Source organism: Salvelinus sp. IW2-2015, linkage group LG4q.1:29, assembly GCF_002910315.2.
Source record: "Salvelinus sp. IW2-2015 linkage group LG4q.1:29, ASM291031v2, whole genome shotgun sequence".
In the NCBI taxonomy this organism is placed as follows: Eukaryota; Metazoa; Chordata; class Actinopteri; order Salmoniformes; family Salmonidae; genus Salvelinus; species Salvelinus sp. IW2-2015.
The window spans coordinates 79,537,348-79,564,384 of record NC_036842.1 but is presented as its reverse complement, the minus strand read 5'-3'; the positions used below and the strand labels follow the sequence as shown (position 1 = coordinate 79,564,384).

Genomic DNA, 27,037 nt, shown 5'->3' with positions numbered 1-27,037 from the left:
AAATGTCAAGGCTTGGCCAAGCATATCCCATCACTTACAACAGAGGGAGAACACCACAATGCAAGATTCCACTAGACACTGACAATAAACATATACTTCTTTCCAGTGGATATGATATAATAATTGTGTTAAAGCTTTAATGACTTCCATCTTATTTACAAACAAACATTTCCCACCTCAGAAATGTCCAGTCTCAATTTGAGAGAAGTTTTGGCCACTTATAAAACTTCCATTCTGTGAGGAGGCCGAAACTGACGTCCTGATGTAATATATATTTGGGTGAGAAGGAGCGAAATGACAGTGAGAGAGAGTTAGGAGATAGATAGACAGCAGGGAAAGGATGTTTTTGTATGCCTATGGCTCACGCAATGGCAAAGCGCATGTGTTCACCTGATGGAGTGGTTCAGAGAGAGAGAACAAGAGCGTGCGAGAGAGAGGAAGCAGAGGAAGGAGAGAGAGAAAGAGAGCAAGAGCGAGCGAGAGAAAAGAACGGGGGTGGGGGGTAGAGAGAGGACGGAAAAAGAGAAAGGGGAGAGAAAGGAAATAGAGATCGAGTGACAAGGAGAGAGGAATGAGAGAGACAGGAATGAGACAGAGTGAGAGAGAGGAAGGAGAGAAAGGAGACAGGAAGGAGAGATAGGAAATAGAGATCAAGTGACAGAGAGAGGAAGGAGAGAGAGAGGAAGGAGAGAGAGGAAGGAGAGAGACAGGAAGGAGAGAGACAGAGAGAGTGTGAGTGAGTGAGTGAGTAGACCTGGCTCTCAAGAGAATACAGGCTATGTGCACACTCCCCACAAAATGAGGTAGAAACTGAACTGCACTTCCTAACCTCCTGCCAAATGTATGACCATAGAGACACATATTTCCCTCAGATTACACAGACCCACAAAGAATTTGAAAACAAACCCAATTTTGATAAACTCCCATATCTACTGGGTGAAATACCACAGTGTGCCATCACAGCAGCAAGATTTGTGTCCTGTTGCCACAAGAAAAGGGCAACCAGTGAAGAACAAACACCATTGTAAATACAACCCATATTTATGTTTATTTACTTTATCTATTTGCACATGATATGACATTTGAAATGTCTTTATTATTTGGAACTTTTGCAAGTGTAATGTTTACTGAAAGTTTGTGGTTTGTGACCAAAGTAAGGATTGTGACCAAAGTCAGAAGCCATGTACAGTGGGGAGAACAAGTATTTGAAACACTGCCGATTTTGCAGGTTTTCCTACTTACAAAGCATGTAGAGGTCTGTAATTTTTATCATAGGTACACTTCAACTGTGAGAGACGGAATCAAAAAAAAAAAATCAAGAAAATCACATTGTATGATTTTTAAGTAATTCATTTGCATTTTATTGCATGACATAAGTATTTGATACATCAGAAAAGCAGCACTTAATATTTGGTACAGAAACCTTTGTTTGCAATTACAGAGATCATACGTTTCCTTTAGTTCTGACCAGGTTTGCACACACATGCCGCAGGATTTTGGCCCACTCCTCCATACAGACCATCTCCAGATCCTTCAGGTTTCGGGGCTGTCGCTGGGCAATACAGACTTTCAGCTCCCTCCAAAGATTTTCTATTGGGTTCAGGTCTGGAGACTGGCTAGGCCACTCCAGGCCTTGAGATGCTTCTTACGGGCCACTCCTTAGTTGCCCTGGCTGTGTGTTCAGGTCATTGTCATGCTGGAAGACCCAGCCACGACCATCTTCAATGCCTACTGAGGGAAGAGTTGGCCAAGATCTCGCGGACATGGCCCCATCCATCCTCCCTCAATACGGTGCAGTCTCCTGTCCCCTGCAGAAAGATCCCCAAAGAAGATGTTTCCACCCCTCCATGCTTCACGGTTGGGATGGTGTTCTTGGGGTTGTACTCACTCTTCTTCCTCCAAACCGGCGAGTGGCGTTGACCAAAAGCTCTATTTTTGTCTCATCAGACCACATGACCTTCTCCCATTCCTCCTCTGGATCATCCAGATGGTCATTGGCAAACTTCAGACGGGCCTGGACATGCGCTGGCTTGAGCAGGGGGACATTGCGTGCGCTGCAGGATTTTAATCCATGAGGGCGTAGTGTGTTACTAATGGTTTTCTTGAGACTGTTGGTCCCAGCTCTCTTCAGGTCATTGACCAGGTCCTGCCGTGTAGTTCTGGGCTGATCCTCACCTTCCTCATGATCATTGATGCCCCACGAGGTAGATCTTGCATGGAGCCCCAGACCGAGGGTGATTGACCGTCATCTTGAACTTCTTCCATTTTCTAATAATTGCGCCAACAGTTGTTGCCTTCTCACCAAGCTGCTTGCCTATTGTCCTGTAGCCATCCCAGCCTTGTCTACAATTTATCCCTGATGTCCTTACACAGCTCTCTGGTCTTGGCCTTGTGGAGAGGTTGGAGTCTGTTTGATTGAGTGTGTGGACAGGTGCTTTTTATACTGGTAACGAGTTCAAACAGGTGCAGTTAATACAGGTAATGAGTGGAGAACAGGAGGGCTTCTTAAAGAAAACGAACAGGTCTTGAGAGCCGGAATTCTTACTGGTTGGTAGGTGATCAAATACTTATGTCATGCAATAAAATGCTAATTAATTACTTAAAAATCATACAATGTGATTTTCTGGATTTTTGTTTAGATTCCGCCTCACAGTTGAAGTGTACCTATGATAAAAATACAGACCTCTACATGCTTTGTAAGTAGGAAAAGCTGCAAAATCGGCAGTGTATCAAATACTTGTTTCTCCCCACTGTACTTCTGATAGGAGAGATAGTAACTAGGTCGAGCTGTGAGCCTTGAATGAGAAATAGCTCAAGGGGGCTTGACTACGTCAATTAATCTCAAAGTCAGACTCGGGCATACCATAGTCAAGGGAGTGTTCCTTTGGTCCACATAGCTACTATACACACAGAGACAGGAACATATTATAACTTGTGTTACTAATTGTAAGACCCATGACTCATTCAATGTTTGAGGCACCTTAGAAAACAGAGGTGGTATGAATGAAGGCATTCAACTCCCTTCATCTACATGTGGCAAGGTTCATAACTGATTCATGCTGCCAGCCCACACACACACACACACACACACACACACACACACACACACACACACACACACACCACACACACACACACACACACACACACACACACACACACACACACACACACACACACACACACACACACACACACGTGGCTGTATTACACTGTCATTCGTCTCTATGTGGAGGATAAACCAGAAACAACACTACAGGTCTGGACAGGGATAATGACAGTCTGCGAGATGAAATGTAGGATTGGCAGGCAATTCAACTTCTAATAAGAGACGTTTCAAATTAAAAAAAGTCCACCTGTCTGTTTGATCTATAGTGTGGTGATTTAGGACATCTGATGATGACATCACTATTATAGTTTTACCTTCAATTACTAAGGGAACTGGGTTATTTTACAGTTTTAGTAGTTTCAGATGAAGAGTGATAATACTGAGTGGAATGAGGGTGCTCAAAATACTTCCCTTCCTTTTCCAACATTCTGCTTTGATAGGACCGAAAGACCTGGGTCTTCCTAGAGGCTTTGTGAATACGGGTACTGAATACAAGTCCAGAGTTGCACTATTTAGGACCAGCCCATGGGTTCAATCATCTCTGTGCCATGGGCATAGGAGTACCTTTCCTAACAAGGCCCTGAATAAGAGGTGAGCCCCTGCTCTACCAGCCTCTCCCGGGTGGAAAAGTGGAGACCAAGGGGCCCAGCTATCACAGTATGAAGAGGCGCTCTGACGAAGCTTATTAAAGAGCAGTGTGCGGGTTTCTTCTTTTTCTCATCTTATTCAACTGTTACCATGCACCTGCAAAAAAGATAGCTCAGATGTGCGAGTGCCTTTTGAATTACAGTATAGAGAGTATAGAGAGTAATTACAGTATAAAGAGTATAGAGAGTATCGAGAGGACCCATGCATGAAAGTCCCTCCATCATTCAGCAGACTACTAGTTACCAGTGTTGACTGCTAGGCTCAATTACAGCAGGGCTTTCAGATGGAGAGGCTCACTGAGATCTACCCACTGGTGCCCAGCAGGATCAGATCAGGAGGCCTGGAGGTAATGACATGGCACTTCACAACTAGCACGTCACCTCCAGTATAAACCTGTCTGGGGAATAGCAGGATTTCTATTCCTCAGGGCCTGTGGTGAGCAGCAAGCTAATCTCACGATCAGTGAATCAGGGCTGCCAACACTGAACTAACACTGAGCACACATCTCCCAGGTTTTGATGTGACACACTGAGGTTTATCTGTAGAAAAACAAAACACAGGCTCCCTACAAAGGAGACCGTATTGGATTGCCGGGGTTAAGTACAAAACGACTTGAGAATATTTATTACGTTTGGTACACATCTAGCGAGAGATAGAGACGCTGTCTGTATCTGTCTAAAGCCAAGGAAATTTGAGGTAGAGGTTTAACCAACAAGGGGAGTTGATAACCAACACAGCAGAACATACTCCATTTCTGCAGATATATCTGCATACAGTATATACACTGTACATCCATACATCTTTGGAGGGCACGCAAACCAGACCAGGGGGCCACAGTGGGCCCAATGGGGATGAGAGACTTCCTACTCTCATGCTAATAAATTATTCATCCATGTTTTCCTTCATCCTCTCGTGCTGTCAATGAAACAGCTGCAGATCATGATACCAGAGAAAAACACAACAAATCCCAGCTTTTCACTTTTCCTYGCTGGAGTAGATCTTGGTCCATCAAATCCTTGCCTCCTCCTTCCACGTTTCCTCAATTCCTCTCAAAGCGCATTGGAGGAGAGGATCCAATTCCCTCCCTCAGACCTGGGGAGGTTGAGCTTGGGGAGGAATTGAGGAAACAAGGAAGGAGGAAGCAAGGATTTGACAGCTAGTAATGTGTGTGTACAGTTCTGCTTCAGTGTCTCCAAATGACAGCCCCTGGAAAGGRCTTTTCAATGAGACACCATGAAGAGACCATCTTGTGGACTTGACACAGAGCAGTGGTTCCCCATCCTGATCCATATGGGGAGCTCCGTTTCATCCAGGCAGACAAGGGCATGCAGCACCATGTCTCTTCCTGACCCTCCACACCGATTGGTTCTGCCTGCACTGACTACATACAGGCAGTGTGAAAGCACCAGCTGGGCTTAGGTGTCAACAACAACTCCCATCCAGAAATACATCATACCCCCAGTGGGATAGCCTGAGCCTTGTACTCTACTCTATGAAACACACCACAAACATACAGTGAAGAGGTCAAAAAGATAGACATCTTGCAGACATTATGCATCTGACAAAAAAACAGATCTATACATTTTCTTTAGTTGTATAATCAAGCCGGTCTGAAATTGCTCTTCACATTTACAAGCATTCTTTCCCAAGTTATTATTTCTTTGCGAGATAAAAGACAGAAGGCTGTGTGCACTGGTGTGAGACAAGACGAGATGAAGCGGAGAAAGGAGAAGCAGGTCAGACGTGAGACAACAAGAGACAAGAAGCCAGACTGATGGACGTGACTGCACTCCCTAACACCACAGCAGCAGACAGTGTCATTTCCTTCCCATTGGCTTTTTATTTAGCAAGCACTCAGGCATGCCAGCCAGCACAAGTCCGATTAAAATGTTACAGCCAGGGATGCACCTCCAATGTCGAAACCGAGAGAAGTGGGACAGTGTACAAATAAAAAGAGATTGTGTGTGTGTGTGTGTGTGTGTGTGTGTGTGTGTGTGTGTGTGTGTGTGTGTGTGTGTGTGAGTGAGTGAGTGAGTGAGTGAGTGAGTGAGTGAGTGAGTGAGTGAGTGAATGAGTGAGTGAGTGAGTGAGTGAGTGAGTGAGTGAGTGAGTGAGTGAGTGAGTGTGAGATTTTTTCCCACCATTGGGAGCGAGGGAGAAGACTTCTCTGAGTGGTTCTGAAGGCTGCCTGCAGTGTAGGAGAGTTGTGTTGTATGGAAACTATTCCAACTTCGATTTCTGAAAGATTTAAGATATCAACTCCCCTTGGCTACTTTCTGACTGAAGTGAACTTTTCATACAGCATTTCAATTCCTTCCCAACATTTGACCACAATGGACCAAAATGCAAGCAGATGATGTTGGTTGGTGTCGTTGGCTACCCAAGCCAGTCAGGGTTGTGTTCATTAGGATCCAAATGAAAAAAACTGACTGAAACAGGGAGGGACCACTTGGATTTAAGGACTAGCTGGTCCAATAAAAAAACACCCATTTGCGTTTTTCATTGCAATACTTTTCTGTTGCATACCCTACTGAATACGACCAAGATATGGCAGTGTTAGGCTCCCTCTTACCTCCTCGTTCTCGATGTTCAGAGTGGCCAGGCGGGACTGTAGCTGCTGGAACCTCAACATCAGCTCTCCGCTCACCGGCGGCTGCATCGCAATCTGGCACACCTGGGCAGGAAGAGGAAACACATCATCACTAAACTGAAAGGGCACCACCACCATTTCTGACAGGGGGTTACTTAATCTGACAGTGGGGTTACTTAATCTGACATGGGGGTTACTTAATCTGACAGGGGGGTTACTTAATCTGACAGGGGGGTTACTTAATCTGACAGGGGGTTACTTAATCGACAGGGGGTTACTTAATCTGACAGGGGGGTTACTTAATCTGACAGGGGGTTATAATCTGACAGGGGTTACTTAATCTGACATGGGGTTACTTAATCTGACAGGGGGGTTATTTAATCTGACATGGGGGTTACTAATCTGACAGGGGGGTATTTAATCTGACGGGGTTACTTATCTGACAGTGAGGTTACTTAATCTGACAGTGAGGTTACTTAATCTGACAGTGGGGTTACTTAATCTGACAGTGGGGTACTTAATCTTATCCTAAAATGGCAAAGACATCAGAAATGTTTTTATTTTATTTTATTTTTTATTTTATTTTTTTTATCCCCTTTTCTCCCCAATTTTTGTGGTATCCAATCGCTAGTAATTACTATCTTGTCTTCATCGCTACAACTCCCGTACGGGCTCGGAGAGAGACGAAGGTCGAAAGGCATGCGTCCTCCGAAGCGCAACCCAACCAAGCCGCACTGCTTCTTAACACAGCGCGCCTCCAACCCGGAAGCCAGCCGCACCAATGTGTCGGAGGAAACACCGTGTACCTGGCCCCCTTGGTTAGCGCGCACTGCGCCCGGCCCGCCACAGGAGTCGCTGGAGCGCGATGAGACAAGGATATCCCTACCGGCCAAACCCTCCCTAACCCGGACGACGCTAGGCCAATTGTGCGTCGCCCCACGGACCTCCCGGTCGCGGCCGGCTGCGACAGAGCCTGGGCGCGAACCCAGAGACTCTGGTGGCGCAGCTAGCACTGCAGTGCCCTAGACCACTGTGCCACCCGGGAGGCCCAGAAATGTGTTTTAAACTACACCACAAACGTCACTGACCCAGATGTGAATCCAGACAGCCGCAGATCAATAGCTTGTAAACAGACATGATATCAGGGACCCCAGAGCCAACGACTCCACAGTAAAATTAATTCAGCGTGTTGCACTGCTCCATTTGACTTGAGGCTGAGAAATGAGACGTGCTTGTCATTGGCTTCAGCCTATAAACATCTCCTCTGCTGGCCCAGACACACTAAAACTGTGCAATTAAGCTGCCAAAACCAGGGCTCATTTAGTACAAGACCTTATAATCAACCTCACTTCCACCCTGTACAGCATATAGGACTGAACATATTGGGTCTGTTAAAAATACTGAGGCCTCCTCAACCATTAGGACAAACAGCACTAGCGTTCACTACAGTAATGGATGAATGAATGAATGAGTGGATAGATGGATGGAGAAATGGACACAAAGAACAACGAGCCTGTGGGTCTCAATGTCTCACCTCATCGCCCATGTGGGGCTGGAACTGGAACTTGATGGGCGGGCAGAAGGCTGTGGGGTACAACTCCATGAAGCGCTGGCGGTCGCTGCGAGGGTCCAGACTGTCCACGGCGTTCTCGATGATGTCTAGGCCCTCGTGGCGACTTGTCTCCAGGTTGTACTCAGCCGATAGGTAGGTCCGCAGGGCACGGTTCAGGCTGGCGTGGTAGCCCAGATCACAGCACTGGTAGAGGGGAAGATGAGACTGTATTGGATCAGGATGCCCCGTTTACTGCAACTTCTGACAACCTGATGAGAAGCTTCTAAAATGTCAAGTCCAGCCACGGTACAAGGTTTTAAAAAAACTAACTTTAGTGCCCACAATGGTATACCAAACATATTCTGCAGATTGTCCTAAAACATGACATTTATTTTCCAGCAAAAACACATACGTTTATGGAAAAACCAACAACTTTGTATTGGTTTCAACACGGTCAACAATGTCTGCTCTCTTAGTCTCTCGACACACTGCAGTCATGAACATTATTGGCCATTAACTGAGTAGTCTGATACATTCTCTGACTGCTGGCTTGGCCCGGAGTTATAGAACCTGAATAATGTTCCCAACATCTGATGCTGGATCTCATTAACTAGGATCTTTGGTAAGCCAGCACCTGTGAGTTCACACAGACAGCCTTGGAGGTGATGAAGACACCCAGACACAGGAGCATTGTCTGCCAGGCTACCTAACGCACTACTTGTCCACATTACATTGGATGTTATCTGTCCAATTCATCAACTATAATTTCTTTAACAATTGACTGTCGACTCTTATGACAGATTGCACAACATACTAAAACAAGTGTACGCACACACCCACAAACACTGGTACGCACAAACACACATGCAAAACACGCAGGAGCTCACACACAGGTACGAACACACACACCCTCGTGATTTACATAGGCTAGAGAGCAGGAGGGAGGGAAGAGGAGCACATTTTAGCACCCAGAATGGCCSTTCCTCACCGTCTGTCTGGAATACACAATCGCTAAAAGTACTGAGCGTTCTCCCGTGTTGGCCTAGCAACACTGGACAAATGGTATAGTACATTATTTCTAAGGGTGAAAAATAATATTCCAGGTAGCTAGTGTATAAATATGTCCCATTTATAGGTCTGGGTTCTGGAGGAGAAAACAAATCCATCTGCTTGGTAGGTAGAGTAGAGAACAGAAGACATAGTACAGAGTGGTGATATGAGAGACGGGATGGCTGACCTGCAACACACATCAGCAATTCCCAAATATTGGTTAAAGGGGCAGGGTCTTTCCCACACCCCATTCAAGCTAAAGATGTGATAATGTGTGTGTGTGTATATGTACAGTGCATTCGGAAAGTATTCAGACCCCTAGACTTTTTCCACATTTTGTTACCTTACAGCCTTACTCTAAAATGGATAAATTGTTTTTTCCCCCTTATCAATCTACACAAAATACCCCATAATGACAAAGCAAAAACAGGTTTTGAAAATTAAAAACAGAAATATCACATTTACATACAGTACCAGTCAAAAGTTTGGACACACCTACTCATTCAAGGGTTTTTCTTGATTTGTACTATTTTCTACATTGTAGAATAATAGTGAAGACATCAAAACTATGAAATAACAAATAGAATCATGTAGTAACCCAAAAAGTGTGTAAAACAAATAAAAATCTACACACAATACCCCATAATGACAAAGCAAAAACTGTTGAGAAATTTTTGCAAATGTATAAAAATAAAAAAAAGAAGTGGAATATCACATTTACATAAGTATTCAGACCCTTTATTCAGTACTTTGTTGAAGCACCTTTGGCGGCGATTACAGGCTCGAGTCTTCCTGGGTATGACGCTACAAGCTTGACACACCTGTATTTGGGGAGTTTTTCCCCATTATTCTTTGCAGATCCTCTCAAACTCTGTCAGGTTGGATGGGGAACGTCACTGCACAGCTATTTTCAGATCTCTCCAAATATATTAGATCGGGCTCTGGCTGGGCCACTTGAGGACATTGAGACTTGTCCCGAAGCCACTCTTGCATTGTCTTGGCTGTGTGCTTAGGGTCGTTGTCTGAGGTCCTGATCGCTCTGGAGCAGGTTTTTGTCAAGGATCTCTCTGTACATTGCTCTGATTATCTTTCCCTCGATTGTGAGTAAACTAGCCTCCCAGTCCCTGCTGCTGAAAAAGATCCCCACAGCATGATGCTGCCACCACCATGCTTCACCGTTGGGATGGTGCCAGGTTTCCTCAAGACGTGATGCTTGGCATTCAGGCCAAAGACTTTAATCTTGGTTTCATCAGACTAGAGAATTTAGTTTCTCATGGTAAGAGTCCTTTAGGTGCCTTTCGGCAAACTCCAAGGGGCTGCCCTGCCTTTTACTGAAGAGTGGCTTCCGTCTGGCCACTACCATAAAGGCTTGATTGGTGGAGTGCTGCAGAGATGTTTGTCCTTCTGGAAGGTTCTCCCATCTCCGCAGAGGAACTCTGGAGCTCTGTCAGAGTGACCATTGGGTTCTTGGTCACCTCCCTGACCAAGGCCCTTCTCCCCCAATTACTGTTTGGTTGGGCAGCCAGCTCTAGGAAGAGTCTTGGTGGTTCCAAACTGCTACCATTTAAGAATGACGGAGGCCACTGTATTCTTGTGGACCTTCAATGCTGCAGAAATCTTTTGGTACCCTTTCCCAGATCTGTGCCTCAACACAATTGTGTCTCGGCGCTCAATGGAAAATTCCTTTGACCTCATGACTTGGTTTTTGCACTGACATGTACTATCAACTGTGGGACCTTATATAGACAGATGTGGGCCTTTCCAAATCATGTCCAACCAATTGAATTTACCACAGGTGGACTCCAATGAAGTTGCAGAAACATCAAGGATGATCAATGGAAACAGGATGCGAGTCTCATAGCAAAGGGTTTGAATACTTACGTAAATAAGGTATCGTTTTTTTTATATTTAATACATTTGCAAACATTTCTAAAAACCAGTTTTTGCTTTGCCATTGTGGGGTATTGTGTGTAGATTGGTGASCAAAAAAATCTATTTAATCAATTTTAGAATAAGGCTGTTATGTAACAAAATGTGGAAAAAGTAAAGGGGTATACGTACGTACATTTGTGTGTGTGATATTATATATATCACACACACACACACACACATATATATATACACAAAAGTATGTGGACAGCCCTTCAAATTAGTACATTTGGCTATTTCAGCCACACCCGTTGCTGACAGGTGTATATAATCGAGCACACACCCTGTTGGAAAGGTGGCATTCTACGACGATGCCATGTTGAAAGTCACTGAGCTCTTCAGTAAGGACATTGTACTGCCAATGTTTGTCTACGGAGATTGCATGGCTGTGTGCTCGKTTTCATACACCTGTCAGCAACGGGTGTGGCTGAAATAGCCGAATCAACTAATTTGAAGGGGTGTCCACATACTTTTGTATAAATAGTGCATGTATGTATGTATGTATGTATGTATGTACAGGGCCGTGCAAAAGTATTCACCCCCCTTGGCATTTTTCCTATTTTGTTGCATTACAACCTGTAATTTAAATAGATTTTTATTTGCATTTCATGTAATGGACATACACAAAATGGCCAAATTGGTGAAGTGAAAAGAAAAAATTCTAAAAAATGTAAAACTGAAAAGTGGTGTGTGCATATGTATTCACCCCGTTTGCTATGAAGCCCTTAAATAAGATCTGGTGCAGCCAATTACCTTCAGAAAACACATAATTAGTTAAATAAAGTCCACCTGTGTGCAATCTAAGTGTCACATGATCAGTCACATGATCTCAGTATATATACATCTGTTCTGAAAGGCCCCAGAGTCTGCAAGACCACTAAGCAAGGGGCACCACCAAGCAAGCAGCACCATGAAGACCAAGGAGCMCTCCAAATAGGTCAGGGACAAAGTTGTGGAGAAGTACAGATCATGGTTGGGTTATAAAAAAATATCCAAAACTTTGAACATTCCACGTAGCACCATTAAATCCATTATTAACAACTGGACAGAATATGGCACCACAACAAACCTGCCAAGATAGGGCCGCCCACCAAAACTCACAGACCAGGCAAAGGGGGCATTAATCAGAGAGGCATATAAGAGACCAAAGATAAACCTGAAGGCGCTGTAAAGCTCCACAGCAGAGATTGGAGTATCTGTCCATAGGACCACTTTAAGCCGTACACTCCACAGAGCTGGGCTTTACGGAAGAGCGACCAGAAAAAGGCCATTGCTTAAAGAAAAAAATAAGCAAACACGTTTAGTGTTCACCAAAAGGCATGTGGGAGACTCCCCAAACATATGGAAGAAGGTACTCTGGTCAGATGAGACTAAAATTTAGCTTTTTGTCCATCAAGGAAAACACTATGTCTGGCGCAAACCCAATACCTCTCATCACCCCGAGAACACCATCCACACAGTGAAGCATGGTGGTGGCAGCATCATGCTGTGGGGATGTTTTTTTCCATCGGCAGGCAGTATGGTGTATAACATGAGGACTGAGAGTAGAATAGTAGAGTAGCTCGGATCACAAAAGCTAATAATCTCCTGGGCTTTTTAATTATCTTCCTTCAGTAATTTCCATCCCACAGTCTGTCTGGTGTGTGTCCTCTCTCACCATCTCTCAGATTTCTGCTCTGCTGCTAAACTCATCAGTTTCTTTCTACAGTTCAGACCTCAAAAAGGGACTCAGAAAATACTGCTGAAAGGCAGGGTTTCTTCAGCATTATGAGGATATAAAAAAAAGAGTAATACAATTTTCTGTAGCAGTGAGATGGGATTTTTGAAAAAAGACTGATTGGGTGGCAGACAACTTCATTTGAAGTCCGGAGTGAGGGAGAGGCTTAGACTGAGAAGCAGCTCTCCGTTTGTGGCAGAATCTCTCCGGCAGCTTGTCTCTCTGCAGCAGACATACACTGAGTGTACAAAACATTATGCTCTTTCCATGACAGACTGACCAGGTGAATCCAGGTGAAAGCTATGATCCCTTATTGCTGTCACTTGTTAAATCCACTTCAAATCAGTGTAGATGAAGGGTTAAAGGAGGATTTTTAAGCCTCGAGACAATTGAGACGGATTGTTTGTGTGCCATTCAGAGCGTGAATGGGCAAGATAAAAGACGCTTCTGGGTTTTTCATGCTCAACAGTTGCTTGTGTGTATCAAGAATGGTCCACCACCCAAAGGACATCCAGCCAACTTGACACAAATGTGTGAAGCATTAGAGTCAACATGGGCCAGCATCCATGTGGAGCGCTTTCGACACCTTGTAGAGTCTGTTTTGTACACTCAGTATATACTTTCCTTCAGATCTTTAGGGTTGTGTCCGAAATGGCACCCTATACCCTTTATAGTTCACTACTTGTGATAAGGGCCCTTAGGGCTCAGGTCAAAAGAAGTGCACTATGTAGGGTATAGGGTGCCAATGAGGATGCAACCCTAGGGGTTATTAACGAGAGAAGAGGGAGTAGACGCTGTTCGGTAACACACTGTCAACCAAACATTCCCCGTTTTAGAGTACAGATGAAGGAGTCTATTCTTTAGCTTGAAGTTTCTTCCAACGGTTTACTTACGTCAATTAAGTCAGACAAGTCGTGGATGTAGTACTTGAAGACGGAGGAATTTGTTGCCTCCAGTGTCAGCAGGTACTCGTTCCGTGCTTTGATTGACTTCAGCTTGTTCTCCGAGTACTTGGCCTGGCGCTGAGATAGATAGATAGGTATGAATGAGAGAGAGAGAGGGAGCGAGACAAATAGAGAGGAAGAGAGAGAGCGAGACAAATGGAGAGGAAGAGAGAGAGCGAGACAGAGAGAGAGAAAGAGAAACAGAGAGAAATTAATGAGCAAAAATGCCTTTATGAACAGCTGAGCATGCTTTCATGTCTGCATGTACACAGTCTGGTGGCTCGCTCACAACACAACTCAGGATGATTGGCAAACAGGAGCTGGTAGCCCTGCTCATTCAGACGTCCTCCTTCCTCCCTAGCTGCCTGCCAAACACAGACTGTTAGTCACAAGCCAATGACAATGGACACTGACTCACCCACTGACACGTTCTTCCATATTTTAACGCTTCCCCAATCCCAATGCATTCCAGGAAGAGCCTGTGAGAAAATGCTGTTCCTGTGGCCATTAAACCATTGGTCACAGAGTTCTAACATAAAACAGGCCTGTTCCTTCTGAGAATAACACAAAGCAATCTGGCTGTAAGTGATAGTGTTCATAGTGTTGTTTCCATTACACACACACACACACACACACACACACACACACACACACACACACACACACACACACACACCCACACACACACACAGGCCAGAGGGGTGGCCAGTAGAAGTCTGGCACCAGTAGTCTGGCTGGCCAATAGAAGTCTGTTTCTGTTACAAATGATAAACACTTTCAGGACACCTGGATGTCAACCTGAGTTCAAGTTTAGGCCATAAAATGGAAAATAATTCATGTAGAGAGGAGCATCACCATAGAAATAGAAGCTATAATAGTCTGAGCTTGACTAATCGCAGCTGGCTGAGATTCACCCTAACTGTGTTTAATGAGAAGACATTCCAACATTCCCTTCAGCAACCATTATCATCATTACCAGTGTAAAGACCTTCACAATACCCTTCTCTCACACCATCGTGCCATCACAAACCATACTGTGCTGTCTCTGATCCTTTTCACGTCGTCTTTTCTAGCACAGTTCCACCAACTATAATGGAGGCATAAGCAGGCCATCCCAGTACAGCTTTGCTTGGCTTGGTTTGGCCCTATAGTGTGAATCAGGCATAAGTGTGCTGTACCTTTCCTTCATCTTCTCAATCTTCTTGACGGAGCTGCGTCTCTGGTGCTTGTCTTCCAGGCGGTAGCTGAAGACAGGCTCGGCCCGGCCGATCTGCTTCTCCTCCTGCTTCTCCGCCTCCTTCAGCTTGCTCTCTGCACTAATGCTCTCCGTGTGGTACATGTGGTAAGTCTTCATCACCTGGGGGTTGGATGAAGAGGTCAGAGTCATTCAACCTCACAATAAGAGTCAGAGGCTGCTTTGAACCAAACAAAGCTTTCATGTCCTACCCACCCACTCTTCACAGATCACTCCAGCTCTACTTCACAATAGGACTCCTACACCACCACAAATCATAGGCAGATTACCTCTATTTTTATATGATGCTCTTATAGTGGTACGACCTCAACAAACACGATTCACTGCCGTTCCCATTTACCATATTGCTCTGAGTTTGAAATTCCAGCTACAGAGAATTACCACCACCATTTTATTCAGGATGACAATTCCATCTGAGTTGTGTAGGAAATGCTATAGCTCTGTAATGGGGCACCGAGGGACTTCAATCCACCCACAGACACCCAATCATCCCTGGCTGCTGTAGCCCAAAGCAGAGTGCCGTCAGAGGGGTGCCAGCAGGCAGGGCCCACATCAGATCAGATGGTGACAGACTGACAGACTAAACCACTTACACAGCCCTGTTCTCTCCCCTTTGAAGTGGAAAGCAATGAAACCTCAAAATTAAAGCAGAATTCCTGAGGCCAGGAGTTTCAAAAGACACCAAATATGGCTTGGCATGAAGTGATATACAGACCTGGGTTCAAATACTATAGCTGTGCTTGATTGAGCATGCCAAGAGAATCAGTAGAACAGTCTGTAAAGTGTAAGCCCCGCCCACCTGGCACTCCAGGCAGGCTAAAGCAAATGCTCAAAGTATTTGAAAGATTTCAAATAGTATTTACTCAGATCAGGTGATACACTACATTTTAAGTGGTTATGTCAATACGTCAGAACCATAATCGAGGAGGAGTGACGCATGCATAGTGGGAAGCATTACCTCCACAGTAACACGCTGATTAAAGCTACTTCCTTTTGTTTGACTCATTGTTATCCAAACAGGAGGGAGCTATTACTATTACTCACACTCAAATGACTGTAGAAAACATTAGGAAGTGACTCATGAATAGCCAGGTACAACTGCTGCTCAAGTAAACCACGATTTCTTCAAGGGCCATGACATGAGTTCAAGAGACTATTTTTAACACATCATAATGGCTCTTTGATTGGAATTGAAGGCTGACAGAAATGAAGGCAGGGACTCAATGAGACTGACAATCACCACCAACGGGAATCATGACCAGGGCTCTAAAGTGCGACCAAATATGAATCTGTGCAACCAAAAGTTGTATTTTGGGAGCACTATGCAATTATACATTCAAAAAGTAATAATAATCAGCCATATTATAATTTTTGTAATGATAAGGCTTCTCTGCACCGTTGTTTCTGAGTACCCTAGTGAAACGAGGCAAGTGAAAATGTGTTAGCGCCATGGTTGCACCATTATTACTACAGTGAAAACAGATTGCTTCTAGCCCAAGCAGGTCAAAATATCTAGCCCATATTACCGGCGCAACAATGTTATCTTCCTATAGCTGATAGCCAGGACTGCAGTTTACATTCATAAACCATGCCATGAGCCGTTCAAAAACTACTCGCGTGTCGACGTCATTAAACATTTGTTTACACTTTGTTCAGTTGTTACCTCATTGGCTAGCTAGCTGACAACCTGGTAACTTGACCAGTATATCCAAATATTTGGGGGTACAGAAAGAAAGAAAAAGGGATGGTTTCTTCAGGAGATCAATGATCATAACAATGAATGAATGACAGATAGCTTGCATGTCATCGTCACAAACCTGACATTTTTTAAGAGATAATGTACAATTTTCAATGTAATGCGTCTCAGTAGGAAAATAGTGCTTTTACACAAGGTAGAAACCTGATATTCCACAAATGACTTTTTAATTTCAATGACGTGTTCTGATCAACATTTAGCTTTTATAATAAACAAATGTATTTAGAGTGTTAGATATTAGGTTCTAGGGCACAACATGTGATTAGCTAGAATTCATATAGGGCCAATATAGGCTGTATCTCTATCAATTAAAACAATCTTATTTTCTGGTGCTCCTAAATTTCATGTGGTGCTCCTAACTTTTTTTAAGTTGGGAGCACCAGTGCTACCAATGGATTGTTATACAGTATATTGTTTTCGAGCCCTGGTCACAACTAACCTATGCACTCTAGTAAAGTTTATGTAAAAAATTGCTTTCCTCCGGTCTCAATTAGCTAGCTTGTTAAACCACTCAACAGCGATAAGATCTCTGAACTTTGACAAACACACATTTCTCTCTTTCAGGATCTTTAGAGGTCATGAACAGTGTGGACAGCAGGATGGGGGCAGTACTGCCAGAAGGCTGCTGGGGAGAGGCCTTAGCCTGGCTGTCACTGTGGCCCGCTGGGTCGGAGAGAACCAGCACCCTTTCCGCTGCTGTGGCAGGCCAGCCCTAGCCTGAGTCCCAGATTTATTCATGCTGTCTTGCCAACAGACAATGATACAGTAGCAATGGAGTTGGCAAGATGGCACAAACAGAACTATTGCCATCCCCTGCCAAGCCACTGAAGATAGTCACCCCAAAGCAGATGGAAAAAATAAGAGAGATCATGCGGCATAACACAGAATGAACAGACTCTGGGTAGAGTAAATTACAGTCCCACCGGCCGGTATACATTATAACCTCAAATCGGAATTAAAATACAGACTGTGTTTAAAACCTAAACATCTCCTTTCCACCACCCCAAAAAATATATTTTGGTAATGGGTGGAACAACAGACTTCGCCCTGTTCATTTTGTGCTGGTGGCCAGAGCCACGTAATAGGGACCAGTGGAGAGAGCCAGAGAGGGGCGACCAACCGCAGCCATACTCCTCACTTACTGGTCTGGAGCACCACTGGTGTGTTTACTTTGACTCTCCCCTGCTTCTTTTAGAGGGACAGATTTAGAAGGACTGGGACCAGACCTGTTATTTCACAGGCCCTGGCCACACAGGCCCCTGTGGCTGTGTGATGCAATCGCCTACTGAGTGTGTGTGTGTGTTTTTCTGCACCAAGGGGTAAATCAGGTCAAATTGAGCTGCAGCAAGAGGGACTAACACACTTTGAGCTGTGGCCGTTATACTTGTCATGGATGATTGTAAGTATAACACAACATAATCTTCATTCCGCTACAGGGAAGTTGAACCCCTGCTGAATGTCTCCTGGGACAACAGAGTAACTGTTACCCATCTGTTCCTTGGGTTTTACCATAACAATCAATGCTGTAATCATAGCATGATATCTGTTTTGTGGTTACACATCGGAATCGATTATTGGAATTGTCCCTGACCACTTACAATCACCAGTGCAGAGTGATTAAGTTAATTTGACGTTATTGACCTGACGTGGAGGGCTGTGGTCGGCTGGTTGAGAATGAGCCACACATTCACTACCTCATGATTGAGGATGGGTGAGAGGTTTGTAAAGAAGGTAGTTGTGTCCATGTTAACAGGGAACTCATCTAATATGGTGGTGCATAATGCACAAGGACTAACATTTCATAACAGTTCAAAGTGCCATAGATCAACTCTATTTATCTTGCCCTCAACTAGTTTAGTTTTACAGCAGCATTTCAAAGTCACAACATTAGGGGCCTCTATCCCCTGTGGTATGGGAATGGGGATAGGGGAAGGATTGCGATATTAATGCACTCAATAAAATAAACCCTAGGTTAAAATAACACTGGAATATTATGTGTTCCAGTGTTTGGCTTAGTTTCTGGTCAATGAAAGATCCCAACTGCTCTCTAGCCATTGAGCAAACTATCCTTCTAACAGAATCAACATCAGAAGGTTAGAAAATCTAATGAAGCAGATAGTATGGCCACCAGATGAATGTGAAAGTACATAAACTACGTGCCATACAATATATGTGAGTGGGTTATACGAGAGGGAAGATGCCAAGGCCATGTAGACCACACAAGCCATACCCTTCTACCTGGACGTATTAGCATGTCATTAGGGTAACCGTGGCCACTTGGGGGACTTGAATCTCTGCTGCCCCTATAACAGGCCTGAAAGCAGCAATAATGCTGTTGAATTAAATATTGATCAGTGGTTTAAGCGCCCTGCCTTCCCCCAAGGTCAGAAACATTTGTGACAATGACCATAGGCAAGACCGCACAAACTGTTCTGGGACCAGCCTATCCTCCACAGACTGCAGGGAAAGCAGATCAACATAGAAGCCTGCAGCTACTTTAAGGCCTGACCAGGTAGGCACTGTTCTGGGAGCCCTTTCTTAGTGCCCTGCTCAAGATTTAAGGCTGAGAGTTGTTCCTGACATGTGACCTGATTACAGTGATACCCAAGATACACCACCGGTGTTGTTGACAAATGGGAGCAAATTAAGCATCAAATCAAATGTTATTAGTCACATGTGCCGAATACAACATGTGTAGACCTTACAGTGAAATGCATACTTACGAGCCACTAACCAACAATGCAGTTAAAAAAAATACGATAAGAAAAAGTAATAAAAGTAACAAGTAATTAAATAGCAGCAGTAAAGTAACAATAGTGAGACTTTTAACAGGGGGGTACCGGTACAGAGTCAATGTGCGGGGGCACCGGTTAGTTGAGGTAGTTTGTACATGCAGGTAGAGTTATTAAAGTGACTATGCATAGATGATAACAACAGAGACTAGCAGCGGGGGAGGGGTCAATGCAAATAGTCTGGGTAGCCATTTGAGTAGATGTTCAGGAGTCTTATGGCTTGGGGGTAGAAGCTGTTAAGAAGCCTCTTGGACCGAGATTTGGCGCTCCGGTACCGCTTGCTCTTGGTGGTGCAGCTGTAGACATTTTGAGGATCTGAGGACCCATGCCAAATCTTTTTAATCTCCTGAGGGGGAATAGGTTTTGTAGTGCCATCTTCATGACTGTCTTGGTGTGTTTGGACCATGTTGGTTTGTTGGTGATGTGGCCACCAAGGAACTTGAAACTCTCAACCAGCTCCACTGCAGCCCTGTCGATGAGAATTTGTGAGGGTGCACAGTCCTCTTTTTCCTGTAGTCCACAATCATCTCCTTTGTCTTGATCACGTTGAGGGAGAGGTTGTTGTCCTGAAAATTACAGGCCTCTCTCATCTTTTTAAGTGGGAGAACTTGCACAATTGGTGGCTGACTAAATACTTTTTTGCCCCACTGTATGTATATACTGTATTCTATACTATTCTACTGTATCTTAGTCCGTTCCGCTCCGACATCGCTCGTCCATATGTAAAGAGTCTTATTTCATTCCTACTTAGATGTGTGTGTATTGGGTATATGTTGTGTAATTTGTTAGACATTTAGCTACACCCGAAATAACATCTACTAATCACGTATATGTGACCAATACAATTTGATTTGATTGCTGCAAAGAAACCACTACTAAAGGACACCAATAAGAAGAAGAGACTTGCTTGGGCCAAGAAACACGAGCAATGGACATTAGACCGGTGGAAATCTGTCTTATGGTCTGATGATTCCAAATTTCAGATTTTTGATTCCAACCGTTGTGGCTTTCTTAGACGCAGAGTAGGTGAACGGATGATCTCCGCATGTGTAGTTCCCACCGTGAAGGATGGAGGTCGTGGTGTGATGGTGCTTTCCTGGTGACACTGTCAGTGATTAATTTAGAATTCAAGGCACACTTCTGCATTCTGCAGTAATACGCCATCCCATCTGGCTTGCACTTAGTGGGCCTATCAGGAGGAGAGTGATGGAGAGCTGCATCAGATGACCTGGCCTACACAATCACCAGACCTCAACCCAATTGAGATGGTTTGGGATGAGTTGGACTGCAGAGTGAAGGAAAAGTAGCCAACAAGTGCTCAGCATATGTGGGAACTCCTTCAAGCATTCCAGGTGAAGCTAGTTGAGAGAATGCTAATTGTGTGCAAAGCTGTCATCAAAGCAAAGGGTGGTTACTTTGAAGAATCTCAAATATATTTTGATTTGTTTAACACTTTTTTAGTTACGACATGATTCCATATGTGTTAATTCATAGTTTGAGCTCCACTATTATTTTACAATGTAGAAAACAGTAACAATAAAGAAAAACACTTAGTAAGTAAGTAGGTGTGTCCAAACATTTGACTGGTACTGTAAGTATTCAGACCCTTTTACTCAGTACTTTGTTGAAGCACCTTTGACCACGATTACAGCCTCGAGTCTTCTTGGGTATGACACTACAAGCTTGACACACCTATATTTGGGGAGTTTCTCTCATTCTTCTCTTCAGATCCTCTCAAGCTAATGTCAAGTTGGATGGGGAGCGTCGCTGCACAGCTATTTTCAGGCCTCTCCAGGGATGTTCGATCGGGTTCAAGTCCGGGCTCTGGCCGGGCCTCTCAAGGACATTCAGAAACTTGTTCCGCAGACACTCCTGCGTTGAATGGCTGTGTGCTTAGGGTCGTTGTCCTGTTGGAAGGTGAAACTTCACCCCAGTCTGAAGTGCTTTTACTGAGGAGTGGCTTCCATCTGGTTACTCTACCATAAAGTCCTGATTGGTGGAGTGCTGCAGAGATAGTTGTTCTTTCCATTTCCACAGAGGAACTCTGGAGCTCTGTCAAAGTGACCATCGGGTTTTTGGTCACCTCCCTGACCAAGGCCCTTTTCCCTCGATTGCGCAGTTTGGCCGGTGCATTCAGTTCTAGGAAGAGTCTCGGTGGTTCCAAATATCTTCCATTTAAGAATGATGGAGGCCACTGTGATCTTGGGGACCTTCAATGCTGCAGACATTTTTTGGTACCCTTCCCCAGAGCTCAATTTCAGGTCTTATAGCAAGGTGTCTGAATACTTATGTAAATAAGGGATGTTTTTTATGTTTAATACATTAGCAAAAAAAATCGGAAAAAACATTTTTGCTTTGTCATTATGGGGTATTGTGTGTATATCGATGAGGAAAAAAAGTATTTGATATATTTTAGAATAAGGCCGTAACGTAACAAAATGTGGAAAAAGGGAAGGGGTCTGAATACTTTCCGAATGCACTTTATTTCCTTTAGGGAATTCCTAATCTGTGAAGTGCACTTGTGCAATAACTCAATTCTCCCTTGCATTCCTTTTAAACAATGTCGTTTTTAGAAACGAGAAATGGTCAAGTCAACAAAACTTAGTCCACTCTGTTCGTAACGGATTCTAGATTTGGGAACAGAAAATTGTATTGAGATCGGATGTTTCATCGATAAGAAACATGTTTCATCTAGCTCCATCTTCTCCCACTTCCCGCCACTGGACATAATTGGTGGTGAGAAGAAGTTCTAAACGGATGCTTCAGATCTATACATCCTGTGAGAGATCTGGCTCCTTGCTCTAACTGTGGTGATATAGTAAGTCAGGAAACAGTCAATTAAATGACACATTCAAACTTACAGTGTAGAGCTCGTTGAGGACCTTCATCAAGTCTTCCTGAAGCTGAAACGTTATCTCCTTACTCTGAAAAAGAGAGAAAGAATGTGTTCAATGTGAGACATCTATCATCTTTGCAGTACTGTCACATATTCATACATTGTCACATGGAACAAACAAGCATAGAGAGTTGGGAATAGAGTAGGGCACTGAGACCTGTAATGACGTCATCAAAAAGAGAGAGTTGCCCATAGAGCAATCTGTCTGCATGGCGTGAGAGAGATCTCAAATTAATTAATTAAATCTGCCATCAGACATGAGCCCACAATTAATATTTCTGAGATTCTCCCTACAAGGAAATAACAGTTATTTGATTGATGCAGAGTTAAAGCAGGGGTCTCAAACTGGCAGCGTGCGGACCAGATGCGGAATAGACACCGGCTGGAATGCGGTTCTAACCAACCAGCATTCAGGATTTGACCCACCCGTTGTATAAGATGTGACAAGTCACATGGATATCCCATTCAACTTATGTATTACCTGGGCATTAGCACACAGTCTTCCACTCAGTCTCACACAAACCCTATTATCTGGCCCCTAACTCATTGTGGAGGCCTTCCCCAGTAATGGGCCCTGAGAGGGCTGTGAAAACATGATCTATCCCGCCACAACTGTGGTTTCCTGTATGGGCATGACGCCGTAACCGATGAGGAAGTGTCTCTGCTGAGGTCACCAACCTCCCTGATCCAGGTGGATCTGCACACATCCTAGTTGCCACAAACACCCATGTTAGAGTGAGCCACTGCAGACACAGTCAACAACACTACAATGGAACGTCATGGGTTGGAGTCGGGACTCTCTAGCCTAGCCGCCATATCTGAATAATATGCTTTAGCCATCACCTCTACGCTCTTGTCGTCATGCCATACATGTTTGGCATGACAACAAACACAGCATACCAGGGGAGTTGGCTAAAGCACCAACAGTTCTGCAACTAAGCCATGGTTAGTTGTTAGAGCATCTATGACTGTTTGAAGGAGGAAGTCAGGGCACAAACAAACAGGTCCATCACAAAGAGAGCTCTGCTCTACTGTAAGTCCTGCTGACTGACTGGTGGAAGAGGTGGTGTCCAGTCCACACATGTGGACGTAAACCATAGAGGATTAGCCCCCGTTGTGTGTGTATGTGTGTTTGTGCATGTGTGCGTAATTTAGTAAATCAATCAGTCTCCTCTGGCTGACCCAGTCCAGCCCACACCTGTCCTGGCACTGGCCTACACCTACTCAGCCAGTTCTCTCTTTTACTTACATATTACCACACCGACAGGCACCGGACAAATAGACTTAGCCATGTATAAATAGAGCTAAGTCACCTAAGCTGAAGTTAGGGTGCTCTCACACACAGAGAATGAAGAGCAGAATCTATAAGCTGGTTGTGGCACTGAGTTTTGGGCCAGGTAAAATATGGACTGGTGAGATCATTCCTCTTGCTCAAATATGTGAAGCAGGCTGCAACAAATAAAATACACACACAACGGTTCAAAAGTTTGGGGTCACTTAGAAATTCTTGTTTTTGAAAGAAAAGCACATTTTTTGTCCATTAAAATAACATCAACTTGATCAGAAATACAGTGTAGACATAGTTAATGTTGTAAATGACTATTGAAGCTGGAAACGGCAGATTTTTTATGGAATATCTAGATAGGTGTACAGAGGCCCATTATCAGCAACAAGCACTCCTGTGTTCCAATGGAAAACCCTTTTGCAATTATGTTAGCACAGCTGAAAACTGTTGTTCTGATTAAAGAAGCAATAAAACTGTCCTTCTTTAGACTAGTTGAGTATCTGGAGATTTGTGGGTTCGATTACAAGCTCAAAATGGCCAAAAACAAAGACCTTTCTTCTGACACTCGTCAGTCAATTCTTGTTCTGAGAAATGAAGGCTATTCCATGTGAGAAATTGCCAAGAAACTGAAGATCTCGTACAACACTGTGTACTACTCCCTTCACAGAACAGTGCAAACTGGCTCTAACCAGAATAGAAAGAGGAGTAGGAGGCCCCAGTGCACAACTGAGCAAGCGGACAATTACATTAGAGTGTCTAGTTTGAGAAACAGACGCCTCACAAGTCCTCAACTGGCAGCTTCATTAAGTAGTACCCGCAAAACACCAGTCTCAACATCAACAGTGAAGCGGCGACTCCGGGATGCTGGACTTCTAGGCAGAGTTGCAAAGAAAAAGCTATATCTCAGACTGGCCATTAAAAAGAAAAGATGGGCAAAATAACACATACACTGGACAGAGGAACTCTGCCTAGAAGGCTAGCATCCCGGAATCGCCTCTTCACTGTTGACGTTCAGACTGGAATTTGAGGAAAATGACATTTTGGGGGGGAAAAGCTAACTCGGCTCATTCATTTATTGAATCAGATGGCTCATTCACCACAAAGCCCACTGATATTGCAAACTACTTTAATTACTTTTTCATTTGCAAGATTAGGAAACTTAGGGATAACATGCCAGCAACAAACYCTGACACTACACATCCAAGTATATCGGATCAAATTATGAAAAGCAAGATTTGTACTTTTGAATTCCGTAAAGTCAGTGTGGAAGCGGTGATTTTTTTGTTGTTGTTGTTGTCAATCAACAATGACACGCCACCAGGGTCTGACAATCTAGATGGAAAATTACTGAGGATAATAGCAGACGATATTGCCACATCTTCAATTTAAGCCTACTAGAGAGCGTGTGCCCTCAGGCCTGGAGGGAAGCTAAAGTAATTCCGCTACCCAAGAATAGTAAAGCCCCCTTTACTGGCTCAAATAGCCGACCAATCAGCCTGTTACCAACCCTTAGTAAACTTCTAGAAAAAATTGTGTTTGACCAGATACAATGCTATTTTACATTAAACAAATTGACAACAGAATTTCAGCATGCTTATAGGAAAGGACACTCAACAAGCACAGCACTTACACAAATGACTGATGATTGGCTGAGAGAAATTGATGACAAAATGATTATGGAGGCTGTCTTGTTAGACTTCAGTGCAGCTTTTGACATTATTGATCATAGTCCGCTGCTGGAAAAACGTGTGTGTTATGGCTATAATGTGGATAAAGAGTTACTTGTCTAACAGAACACAGAGGGTGTTCTTTAATGGAAGCCTATCACATATAATCCAGTTAGAATCAGGAATTCCCCAGGGTAGCTGTTTATGCCCCTTGCTGTTTTAAATTTTTACTAACGACATGCCACTGACTGAGTAAAGCCAAAGTTTCTATGTATGCGGATGATTCAACACTTTACACGTCAGCTACTAAAGCGACTGAAATGACTGCAACACTCAACAAAGAGCTGCAGTTAGTTTCAGAATGGGTGGCAAGGAATAAGTTAGCCCTAAATATTTCTAAAACTGAAAGCATTGTATTTGGAACAAAACACTCACTAAACCCTAAACCTCAACTAAATATTGTAATGAATAATGTGGAAATTGAGCGAGCTGGGGTGASTAAACTGCTTGGAGTAACACTAGATTGAAAACTGCCATGGTCAAAACATATTGATGCAATAGTAGCTAAGATGGGGAGAAGTCTGTCTATAATAAAGCGATGCTCTGCCTTCTTTACAACACCATGAACAAGGCAGGTCCAACAGGCCCTAGTTTTGTCGCACCTTGAGTACTGTTCAGTCGTGTGGTCAAGTGCAACAAAAAAGGACTTTGGAAAATTGCAATTGGCTCAGATCAGGGCAGCATGGCTGGCCCTTGGATGTACACAGAGAGCTAATATTAATKATATGCATGCCAATCTCTCCTGGCTGAAAGTGGAGGAGAGATTGACTTCATCACTACTTTTATTTATGAGAGGTATTGCCACGTTGAATGCACAGAGCTGTCTGTCTAAACTACTGGCACACAGCTCGGACACCCATGCATACCCCACAAGACATGCCACAAGAGGTCTCTTCACAGTCCCCAAGTCCGGAACAGACTATGGGAGGCACACAGTACTAATCTCGAAACGTCTCTTTTTCAGGGCCCTGTCTTTCAAAGATAATTCGTAAAAATCCCAAAAACGTCACAGATCTTCATTGTAAAAGGTTTAAACAGTGTTTCCCATGCTTATTCAATTAACCTTAAACAATTAATGAACATGCACCTGTGGAACGATCGTTAAAAAACGAACAGCTTACAGACGGTAGGCAATTAAGGTCACAGTTATGAGAACTTAGGACACTAAGGAGGCCTTTCTACTGACTCTGAAAAACACCAAAATAAAGATGCCCAGGGTCCCTGCTAATCTGCGTGAACGTGCCTTAGGCATGCTGCAAGGAGGCATGAGGACTGCAGATGTGGCCAGGGCAATAAATTGCAATGTCCGTACTGTGAGACACCTAAGACAGCGCTACAGGGAGACAGGACGGACAGCTGATCYTCCTCGCACTGGCAGACCATGTGTAACAACACCTGCACAGGATCGGTAGATCTGAACATCACACAGGTTCAGGATGGCAACAACAACTGCCCGAGTTACACCAGGAACACACAATCCCTCTATCAGTAATCAGACTGTCCGCAATAGGCTGAGAGAGGCTGGACCGAGGGCTTGTAGGCCTGTTGTAAGGCAGGTCCTCACCAGACATCAACGGCAACAACGTCGCCTATGGGCACAAACCCACCGTCCTTGGACCAGACAGGACTGGCAAAAACTGCTCTTCACTGACGAGTCGCGGTTTTGTCTCACCAGGGATGATGGTCGGACGCGTGTTTATCGTCGAAGGAATGAGCGTCACACCGAGGCCTGCACTCTGGAGCGGGATCGTTTTGGAGGGTCCGTCATGGTCTGGGGCGGTGTGCCA

The 27,037-nt window shown here is 44.1% G+C and overlaps 1 protein-coding gene across 5 annotated transcripts in view; it reads right to left on the bottom strand.

Moving 5' to 3' along the window:
- LOC111962591 (SLIT-ROBO Rho GTPase-activating protein 1) overlaps window positions 1-27,037 on the bottom strand; it is a 179,368-nt gene that overhangs the window by 67,248 nt on the left and 85,083 nt on the right. For all 5 annotated transcript variants that reach the window (XM_023985765.3, XM_023985766.3, XM_023985767.3 and 2 more), the window contains exons 4-8: window positions 22,204-22,266; window positions 14,719-14,896; window positions 13,489-13,619; window positions 7,882-8,103; window positions 6,330-6,431 (exon numbers count right to left, since the gene is read on the bottom strand). In XM_023985765.3, coding sequence (XP_023841533.1) covers window positions 6,330-6,431; window positions 7,882-8,103; window positions 13,489-13,619; window positions 14,719-14,896; window positions 22,204-22,266 — 696 coding nt within the window. The remainder of the gene's footprint in view (window positions 1-6,329; window positions 6,432-7,881; window positions 8,104-13,488; window positions 13,620-14,718; window positions 14,897-22,203; window positions 22,267-27,037) is intronic.